We start from the raw sequence: 11,181 nt of genomic DNA, 5'->3' as shown, positions 1-11,181 counted from the left end.
GTTTTCGATCGTCTTCGAAATAGGTCTAATCCACCAGCCGTTCTGATCCTCAACGGCGTTCGACAAAACAACCGAATGACTTTTTTGGTGAATGATCCATCGACTCCTCTTTTATCTTTTTGTATCTTCGCGCAAATGGATTCGCTCGCTCTTAATTTTTCTGGCGCAAATGGAACCGATCATCTGAACTGCTAAGAGGGCAAATTCCACCAGAAGATTATCTTCGCCCATGCACGGATCCGTAGCCAAATAACACCGACCTGCTGCTCACGTTATCGGTGATGATCCGTCAATCACTCTTCATATTCAAATGAATCTTTAAAATAATTTGCACGTTTTCAAATGATTTGAGATTTTTTTAATTAACGGCTTTATGGGCTTGGCAGACAGCTTTTTGCTCTTGAACTTAGGCTGCGTTTGTTTCCGGAGACAGGGATACAGAGACAGAAATAGGATTTCTGTCTCCGTCCCCGTTTGATTTTGAGAGACAGAGACAGAAATAAAATTTTTGTCTCCGTCTCAGATAGAATTTCTGTCCACTTTCAAACTGGGGACACTATAAAGTTTCTACTCATCTCCGACCGTCACGCCGCCGTCCAATCACCGCCGACGGAGACCATTGTAAATGCGTCCCTGTCTCTACTGTCTCTGTATTTCTGTATTTCTGTCTCTGTATTTCTGTATTTCTTAAACCAAACACAGCCTTACTTATATATAAGAAGTTACAAAGGTATAAAGTTTGAGATTTGTTAGGTTAAAACATTGGGTGCATTCCATTCTGTATCGACGCGATGCTTCCTTATCCGATCCACTACCACAAGGGTTAACAATTGTGGCATCTATTATTTTAGAAATCTATAGTGAGAAGCCAGAATCCTTTATTAACAAAATCTCATGTCTATGTCTAAAAGGAAGAGACCATGATCGACATATCAAATGGCAAATGAATTGATTACTAGAATAAGAAAAGCCGAGCATTCTGTTTATCTCAGTTGAGAAAACAGAAATCATTCATGTTAACATGAAGGACAATAACTCATTAATTGAATGAATGCAGACCATTAATTCCTGTCTGTCCAGATTTAGGCCAATAATTCACTTGTCATTGCAAAATAGACTAACTAATACAGATGGTAGGGGAGACAAGTCATGAAGTTATGTCTACCATCCAATCTATATATGTACCATCCAAACAAACAAGAACCAATGGTGTTTTGGGGTTGGAATACGAGGGAAATATATGATTGTTGAGACAGCCAAATAAAACATGTGTTTGTCCCAACTGCCCATTTGCCACAGATCACTTTTACAATGCAAAGAGCATTACCCCGATACACAGTACCCTGCTCTAGATTGTATCAAATCATCAGAGTAGGCCCAAAAGAGCTGGAGAATCACATTGAATTGAGCCAAGTATAGAAATTTTGAAAGAAAAAATTGAAACCTTACCATGCTTTCAAGAAGGAAATAATCTAGTCGACCAAAAAAATAAATAATGATGAAGAGTTGAGAAAACCATGATGAGCAAGAAGAGCAGCTCCTAATCATAGCATGTTTTTTATCAATCTTAAATTTCAAGTACATGTTGTCTTAAGCATGTAAACTCCAACCAGCAGATTCATGCAAAAATAAAGTCAGCAAGAAGCAACAAACACAAAAGAACAGGACTTGTACCTTGGGAAGGAATGAATGAGGAAAATGGTTGTCAAGACAACTAATTAAAAAATAGAGTTTGTCCCAACTGACATAGTATGGATGAACTCTCTTTATATTTTTAATGGAGTTTAAGAAGCACAAAAAATAGCCTTCTCAAATATTTATTTATTTATTATTCAACCAAATTTTTACAAGACGATTACATGATCCCAAGGAAAAATACAAGTGAGAAATATTTATATGTAGCCTAAACAAGGGATCATTACAATTCTGAAACAGAGATTGTTATTTCCCAGAGATACAAAAAATCACCACCCTTGTTTTTTTTTATCTCAAAACCAAGCTTGATTCATGGAACTAGAAAGCCTCAAGTAAGGGGAAGATAAGAAAAGGTTACGAAAAGTCAACTTCCCCAAGAAGGTTCTAGAAAAAATAGTAGAGAACGGCAGACAAAAATGACATTCGTCTCCTCCCTCTACAACATGAAATGCTTAGCTTAAGCAAGTATGGAGATGTGAGAAAAGGAGAAAATTATCAACTGAAAAGAACAGAAAAAGCCAAGCAGCAAAAACTAGATGAAAAAAAATGGTGGTGATTGATTTCTCTGGGAGTTAGCAATCCTTATCTTCAGAGACTAGACGACAAATGACCTGTTTAAAAGGGAAATATCCATTCTTCTTCGTTACTTGAATTGTCTGCAAGTTGAGTTCAACTGCTTCACCAAATCTTTGGCTGTCATGGAGAATTTCTCATCCATCTGCCAATAGCCGCAGCGACAAATTCTCGTTATAATTGCACGTAAAACTACACGCGAAAGCAAAGGGACCAGTTGAGAATCTTGCCTGAGTCATTACGGTGATGTCGAGAGAGGAACTACTGAAAGCCATGACACTTGTGCTGACCACAGAGAGATGAAGCTTCTCAATCTCAGAAATGGCTCTCACCAATGCTCCTTTGTGGTTTTCGCACTGAAGCTTGATCAATATGGACTTATCGCATACTCTGGCTTCGATCTGTGGAAGAGACTCGCCATGGCTCTCGTTGGAATTCTCGTCAGCGAACGAGGTATCGTCGTCGTTAGAAAGATGAGACTTGTTCAGAAGCACTGCGGACTCGATGCTCTTTTTTGCCACCTGATCTTCCAGAGACCGCACCTTCTCCTGTAGCTGCTTCAGGTGCTTGATGGCATCCCCAAGAACAGAAGCCTTGTCCATCTTTGGCATCGGAAAGTTGGAAATGCATCGAGATATCAGCTATCTCGTAATTAAAAGATAAAACTTTGCGCAAGAAAAAGAATCTCAATTCCTTTTTCTTACCTTCTTTAAGCCAGGAACAATCGCAGAGAGAGCGATAAACCGCTGGCTAAGTTTCTCCCGTCGCTTCCTCTCCGCCAAAATGTGCTCCTGATTGTTAGAGGTCGTCCTGCAGCCTCTCTTGGGGCCTGCTCCGAGCATGGCATCGTAACTCCTCTTCGAGCCGCACTTGGGAATCACTTCTGGAGCAGCCGCAAGATTGCTGTGGAAGGTCGAATCGGGGAGGCCGAACGATAGAATCTTCGGGCCTGATGCCGCTGCATCCCACAGCGGAGCAGAGTTGAGCTGAGTGGTGGTGGAGGATGAACTCCAGCTGCTAGTTTTAGCCGTCTTTTGGGCCCTCAATTCTGCGTATGAGCTATAGCTTTCGGAAGAGGGAGAGAGTTCTACGTCATACCCAATCGTCGATCCGGAGTGCTGTGCTGCATTGAACTCGTCATCGAATGCAGCAGCAAACTCCCATTGATCGAAGATACTTTGATCCAATCCCTGTCCGTTCCACCAAAAAAGGAAAAAAAAATACTTTCGGTTCATTCCGATCCGACTTCACAACAAAAGCAATGAAGTTGAGTTTTAACAATTATCATGTGCCGAGAGCTCCATGATCCTTACCATATCATAATAGAATGAAGACGAGGCTAATGCTTCCATTGTGAGATTAGTTCTTTCTCTGCAAAGCAATATTTAGAGACCAATCCATGAATATCGATCATAAAAACAACAAATTAAGAATTGCGATTGATGAACGCCACCCCTTTTTCTCCATGACAAGCAAGCTACTTGAAACCAAAAGAAAGCAAAAGAGGAAAGCCAACCCTGCAGCAGAAGTTGATAGGTCCTTGATTTCTTGAGAAAAGGAAAGGTATCCTTCTCTTACAGCTTCAGACCGGCCTATACTTGAGCGTGTCTGGTCAAAGGGTTCTTACTTCATCTATCACTGGTTTTGGAGGCTTTGAACCTAATATATAGAATGCAGACTGCTCTGTTTCTGTCCCCATTATTAGGTCGCCATCTCTTAATTATTGCCATCTCTGTTTCTGACGAAAAATAGATAGTGTGTATTTATTTTGAAATTAAGTCGTAGATGCTCTGAGACAGCTAATAAACACGATTTCCATGCATGCCATTGACTCTCAGTTTTTGAGGTGTCGTTACCATCGAGTTCAGAAGTACAAATGGAGAAATATAATAGAAAAAAAGAGAAGCAGAAAGTATTTTGACCACATGGATCGAATAGAACGCGTGAAAGGAGAGAGATTTGTTTCGGACCAAAATAAGCCACGTGGTTAATTGACGGTAGGTGTACCCCCCTTCCTTCCCTCGCATCCGTGTGTCTCTACGTGTGTTTCAATGTTCAAGCAAAAGTCAACTTCTAGAAACAAGTTGCATCATCAGTAGCTGGCCGGTATAGATTGTGTACACCAATTTTTTAAAAAAATAAAAAATAAAAAATAAAAACAGAGCGAACCGGACGATTCAGGACGGTTAAATCAAAACCGAAAACAGAACCGATCGAGAAAATTTGAAATTGTCTAATGTCTGGTGGTGCTTGATGGGATCATAGACAAGATAAATGTGTCTTATGAAGATGAAAGGGATTTGTAAAAATAAATTATACGTATTCAAAAGAAAAGGGTTCAAGATATGTCAATTGAGGAAAGTGGTCCAATGAGTGGAAACAACTGGGAAAACGGACGGGGCACGGCAGAGCCACTGATCCACACACTGATTCAGGATTAATGCATATGGTTGGAATAAGTAAAGTTTGTAAGGTAAATAAGTCAAGTAAAATTAAATTTTATGATATATAAATTTATTTAATAAAATAATTAAATTTAATTAAAGTAAATCTAAAATAATCAAATTATTAAAATGATAGTTCAAGTTTGATTTGATTTTTTTTTATAAATTCGAATTTGAATTTGACGTGAGCTTGATTTATTTAAATATTATCAAACTCTCAAATCAAATTTATTTCATTATTTAAAATTTTTTTATATTGAATTTGATGATATAAATTTATTTATTTATTTTTATATTTTTTATTTATTGAACATGTGAATAACAACTTTATTGATAAATATGATTTAAGAATATTATTCAAAAATATTCATCAACATTAACAAATTAAATACATATATATATTCAAACTTAATTATTTAATTTAATAAATTAATCAAATTTATTCATTTAATTGATATTTTATATATTTATTGAACATCAAATTTATTCACAAATATTAAATTCATTTACAATCTTACTTTCTACGCTCTAACAATCAATTGCTCAAATATCTTAGAAGCCGATTTTTAAATATAGATAAATTATACTTCAGATTTACCAGATAAATAAATTAGATAAAAAAATCATCTATCTATCTATCTTTAAAATTAATCAGGCGACCTAAGCAACCTGATTATTAAAAAAAATGGCCTATTTAGCAGAATAAATAAGATGCACTGCTTACCAATAACATTAAATAACTTGCATTTTCAAAGTCAACATGCCATTAATATACAAAAATAAATCATATTTTGTTGTTGATCCCTAAACCATTACAGACGTAGTTTAACATCATGAAGCAAGACATAAACTAATAACACAGGGACATAGGGAGAGAATTTGATACACCAACTTGCTACCTAAAGCTTATCCCAGCATTCTCGGATCCAAGTCATTATTTTTTCAGCCATTTGCAAAATTAAATCGTTTTGGGTACAACTCTTGGGACATAGGAAGACACAGTGATGCACTATCATTACCAAATTCTCCTCCAATAATACACGGCGAGTAGATTCTCTCTTCTGCAACTCTGCAGAAGCGAGTAGATTCTCTCTGTATCTAGTCTCGGAAAGATGATTTTGAAGCTATTGAAGCCCAAAGCGAACTTTTCTTGGATCCCTATTCTCCTGCATGAAAGCACAAAAAGCTCGGCAACTGGAAACCTAGGTCAAGTGAATGATAAAAAGTAAAAACTACCATGCAATTTTTTTTTGTTAATAGTTTTAAATCTGAATACAGAAAGGTTCACAAAGTATTATAAAAATTGGAATGCATTTTGACCCAATCTATTTGTCCAAATGTGCCAGCATAATCTGACAGTAATCCACCAAATGATCCATCTCAGGTCACATTTGATTGGCTGACTAGGACAGGTCATCCGAGCATCTTAGCACATCTAAATTTGTTGCCTAAAGAATGAAGCAAGCCGACTATTTGTATCCAACTAGACAATTAATTGGATCATTGTGTAGACATTTACACAAACCCGACATTTGACTGAGATTCTGAAGAGATGCGAGTTAGTTTTTAAGTAATAACTTGAATTCCAGGAGAGAAACATAAAGCGGCAGAACATGTTGGATTATTATAAGTTGGACGATAAGTACAATATATATAGTGACCTCCAAGAAAGATTGCAGATCCATTCATCCTTTATTTCCATAATAAATTGCTCATTCTTCTCAAAAGCATTCAAACTGGACGACAAGCAAAATAATGAACATTGCAACTATTTCCAAGAGTAACTGCGCCTCATGAATGAAAGACGATTGACAATGATTGACTCTATTAGAGAGAAGATTATGTGTACCTTTCTCATTAAACGAGAAGAAGTTTATATAAATCTCGTGTTAAGTAAATTTATTTACTCAAATAGTTATCTTTTGAAGAAGCTTAAGATGTTCTATGGTTTTATTATTGATATACTCTGATATATTACTTCAATTTAAGAATAACATGAGTTGATTTCAGAACTAATTGGACTAAACAGATCAAGTTGCAAAAATAAATAAATAAAATTATATACACAATCTATTGTGGTGACAAGGCAATTCCAATCATGTTTGACAAAAAAATATGGGGATAGTTAAAAATCTTAGGTAGGATCAGCAAGATTAGAATTGATAAAAATGCAAAAGAAAATGGAAAAAATAAAATAAAATTGTTTTAATTAGATTACAATTAAATATCTTCAATAAAAAATTATAAGATCGATGTAGATTTCATAACTAAGTAATTTTTTTTCAGAATAATAAGAAAACAAGTTGAGAGTAGAAATTACCTTCAATAGCCCAAACCAGCAAACAAGTTTGTTGTCTAAGCTGCACTGCTATCAGACAATAATACATTCCTGAGATAAAAAGCCTAAAAATATGTGGACAAAAGCCATATGCTAGATCAGATGTAGGAGAAACTATTGCCACAAACTCGGACAAGGTGCATGCTATTCTTCATCTAATCGACATGATAACATTGCAGGAGTAGGATTTATCCAATTTGTGGAAGGCAAATCAGTCTTTCAATTGATCCTCATTCTTCTGAACCCATATCTTCACTGTCTTATCATTACCAAGTGCCCCAGAAGCAATGATGTTTTCAGATGGATGGCATGATACTGCAATAACACTGTCAGTATGACCTTCCAATTTTTGCACAATTTTTCTATTCTGGAGGTCCCATAAGTACACACAGTTGTCTTCTGAACCACTAACAACATAATTCCTGTTTGTGACAGAAAAAATTGCAGGAATGCAGAACTTTGAATTAACATGTCCGGAATATGTCTTCACAAATTTACCAGCAGAAAAGTTCCAGAGCCTCTGAATGGAGAATTAGATTGGAATGTCAGTCATGACTAGAGATGGAGATGAAACATAACAAGCATATGCACTTGAACTCAAAGCAAGCAAGATGACAGACATATTTGGAACTTCTAAAAAACGGTTAAAAATCAAGGGGAATTAAATACAGGGAGGTAAGTTAAAACATATGTCACGAGGAATCTACAAGGCTTGTCAAATTCAATATTCCAAAATTGGAGCATGCTTAGTTAAATTTTGCACGCAAGTCAAAATTTAGCAGACATGGTTCGAGGATGTCATGCTTTCAGGTTTATTTTCGACATCAATGATTGATGAATATATCATTTATAAGATAAAGGTCAGGAAGGCAACACTTCAACACTAAGAGTTTTGCATCTTTCCCAACATATTCTCTTAGTTTCAATGAACTTTTAGAAATCATAATGATGTATTGAATGAGCATTTTCCACTATAGCTACAAAAACCTTCCATGAACATATAATCATCATTGATCATAATCACCAACAAGCTATATGAATCTTATTCCTTGCAATTAACTATATGAATCGTATCCCTCTATTGAAATGTATCAAAGGCTACATTGCTAGTAATGTTTAGATATCTTAAATCACCTTTTAATTAAATTAACGAGAGTTTTCTTTTGACTCACTTTACCACTTCACTTTTAACTCTAATCGATTCAGCTTGTGTAACTAAAGAAATCATTAAACGTTTTTAAACATGTGGGCATCACTTTAACCTAATCTCTTTAATTCTAGCAGTTTGCCCTTGAATTTCTCAATTTTAGCCACTTCATTCTTATGATCCTCATCAGCAACAGCATGTTTGCCCCAAATATTTGAGATTGGTTACATCAATCTTTTCCCTCTATTGAGCTATCCATAAGTTTATATCACCAGTCACATCCCTTCTTCTGAGTATCTAAGCACAATAATTCTAGCTATCAATAACTACATTCAATAGACTTATTAGCTACATTCGTTACTAGAAAAAAGTTATTGTATCTGCTAGCTCTGTTGAATTGAAAGATAGATGATGTGTTGCCAATATTACAATTACTATCGATCTGCAGCAATCTATTTCAGCAATATTCAGTTCTTTATTAAGTCAATGGTGACATTAGTTATGGATCCAATCTTACTTAAAAATTTGATTTTATATGTAACTAGATAAAGATATTTAATTTGTTGAGAATAATAACTCTGAATGACTACTTGTACTGTGCCCGCCCTCCAGAAAGTAACAGTTATCCTAATTTAAAGCATCTTGCTACCATAGCAACTCTCCTAATGTCAGTTAGTAACAAATTGGCACCCCAGGGCTTTTCTTCCTAATATGATTCTGGTAAACCAAGTGGCATTTGTTTTTCCTGCCCTGTTTGACTATATTGAAGACTAACAATGTCCAGTGGAACAAGGCAAGAAAAACGACGAAACGGTATGAACAACAAGATTGGATGTTCCATAACGCAAAGTGTTGATGATGAACAATAAAACGTATGAATACAAAAATACTCACCAACGTGCTATCGAGGGTCGCTGCCAGAACAAACATCCCGTTTGGCGAGAATTTCACGAATGAAACCGGAGGGCTCTCATCATCAATAAGGGTCTTCATGCAATGCCCGGTCGCAGAGTCCCAAATCCGGCACAGTCCGTCATAGCTACTTGAGACAATAAGGCTCCCGTCACGATTAAAATCAACGGCGGTGACAGGCTCCGAGTGAGCAGGGAGGACGCGTAGGCACTTTCCAGATTTGAACTCCCAGACCCGAACAGTCTCGTCGTAGGAGCCGGAGGCGATCATGTTAGAGTGCGGATTGAAGGAACAACATAACACGTAGTTGGTGTGTCCGGAGAGGGTCTTGACGGTGGTGGACGCCGCGAGATCCCAGATGCGGACAGTGCGATCGTCGGAGGCGGAGCAGAGATAGCGGCTGTCCGTGGAGAACGATACGTCGGAGATGCCCTCTTCGTGTCCGGAGAGCTCCGCGCGGAGGGAGAAGTCGGTGGCGGACCACACGCGGACGGTTTTGTCGGCAGAGGCGGAGGCGAGGAGTGAGCCGTCGGGGGAGAACTTGACGGAAGATACGGCGCGCTCGTGGCCCTCGAGAGTGGTCTGAAGGTTGTAGGGTAGGCGATGCGAGGTGGCATCGTTGATGGATAACGCAGCGGAGGCGACGTCCGGCATGGCGGCCGACGGCGGAAATAGGAACCAGGGTTTTGGGAATTGGAACCAAAGCGAAGAAACCTCTCTCTCTCTCTCTATGTCAGTAAGCCAGACTTGGGCCGGAATGGGCCTGCCTTCCTGGAGGAACAAAAGTGAAGCAATCAATTTTTGTCCCTAACTTGTTCTTCTTATCAATTAAATAATCATAAGCCAGGAGATTTTGGCGGTGTTTCTGTTGTAATTTGAAATAAATAAATCAAAAGCAAATTTATTTTATTCCGCTTAGGCTTAGATACGGAGACTAGGAGTGAGTAAAAAAAATCGATTAAATTAATTAAAAAATTGATAAAAATTATTTTATAGTTTGATTTGGTTCGATTTTTATTTGAAAATTTGATAGATTTCATTAATTTAAAAAAATTTAATTAAATTCAATTTTGATTAATTCGATTCAATTCAATTTAATTTTAATTGAATACTCATCTCTAATCTTAGCGGAGATAGAGAGAAGCCAATTCCTTATCCAGCCCCTTGCTTTTGTACATTTTGCTTCTGGAGTTTTTCAGTGTAGATTTAGTTTTCAAAAAAAAAACGAAAAAAAAAAAACCTTCTGTGCAATCATTGAATCCTTCGACCGCTTCGTTTATTGTTTTATTTATTGTCAAACGTCACCAATTAATGATAACTTAGCTTTTATTTTTATAACTACTACGATATTTTTACAACTACTTGGCACTTCGTTTAATTGTGAAAACTGTTATTATCCTTCACACTTTTTAATGGGTGATTGATTTGAGCCAAATGCGACGACTCCTGTCCCAGTTGGTGGTGTCCACTATTCCTTGCTATCAATGTCAATGAACAATGTAAAATCTTCGCCCAAAGATCTTTCTCTCGTACCCCATTACATTTACATTCAATCACCCGCATCGTTAAATCTCCAACATGTAATAAAGCTGCTTGTCAATTTACTCTGAAATTGCATTCCTTGAATAAATTCCCTCTATATGAAGTTCTGCTTCTCTTTGTTCTGATCCTACTTAGCTTGTTTATATGTAACCTGAGTAGTTTGTTGTTGTAGTGCAGGAACTGCAGTTGGGGTTTCGGTAAGTTGTTCAAGAACTTATATAATTCATCAAATATTAACTAGACTTTACCTTACCTGGTTTCAGTTTTTGCCATGTTTTTGTTGGATTGGGACTTATCTCTTTCCTTATCTTTATTGTTGATGGAGTTGGATGAGACATGTCTGGAATTCTGTACTGATCGAGCCATATTAGGTGAGTCCCACGTCTACCTTGGGGCCTGTACTGATGACCTTGCCTGTTGAGCTTAACGTCGAGGTCCATAGACCATAGCCACATCAAATCAACGTCACAGCGGAGCCAAGCAGTACCAACCTTAAGCTACAATGTACGTACGCCATTGGGCAAGGATGA

At 37.1% G+C, this 11,181-nt stretch overlaps 2 protein-coding genes across 2 annotated transcripts; both read right to left on the bottom strand.

The window, feature by feature from the left end:
• Positions 1 to 1,801: 1,801 nt before the first annotated feature.
• On the bottom strand, positions 1,802 to 3,890 carry LOC141839825 (transcription factor bHLH25-like). The gene is made up of 5 exons (XM_074727658.1): positions 3,785 to 3,890; positions 3,582 to 3,639; positions 2,973 to 3,458; positions 2,499 to 2,870; positions 1,802 to 2,413 (listed from the first exon to the last, which is right to left on the bottom strand). Exons 2-5 carry the CDS (start codon positions 3,618 to 3,620, stop codon positions 2,339 to 2,341), a joined length of 972 nt encoding a protein of 323 aa, XP_074583759.1. The 5' UTR covers positions 3,621 to 3,639; positions 3,785 to 3,890; the 3' UTR covers positions 1,802 to 2,338.
• A 1,592-nt stretch (positions 3,891 to 5,482) lies between these two features.
• Positions 5,483 to 9,789, bottom strand: LOC141838336 (uncharacterized). Its single transcript, XM_074725776.1, has 3 exons — positions 9,092 to 9,789; positions 7,033 to 7,570; positions 5,483 to 5,878 (listed from the first exon to the last, which is right to left on the bottom strand). Exons 1-2 carry the CDS (start codon positions 9,761 to 9,763, stop codon positions 7,262 to 7,264), a joined length of 981 nt encoding a protein of 326 aa, XP_074581877.1. The 5' UTR covers positions 9,764 to 9,789; the 3' UTR covers positions 5,483 to 5,878; positions 7,033 to 7,261.
• Between the last annotated feature and the right edge of the window lie 1,392 nt (positions 9,790 to 11,181).

The sequence above is a fragment of the Curcuma longa genome, chromosome 11 (genome assembly GCF_044706935.1).
Source record: "Curcuma longa cultivar G26 ecotype Majalengka, Jawa Barat chromosome 11, ITB_CL_G26_1.1, whole genome shotgun sequence".
Lineage (NCBI taxonomy): Eukaryota > Viridiplantae > Streptophyta > Magnoliopsida > Zingiberales > Zingiberaceae > Curcuma > Curcuma longa.
Note: the sequence above shows the minus strand (reverse complement) of the source record. Positions and strands in the feature narration are given on the sequence as shown.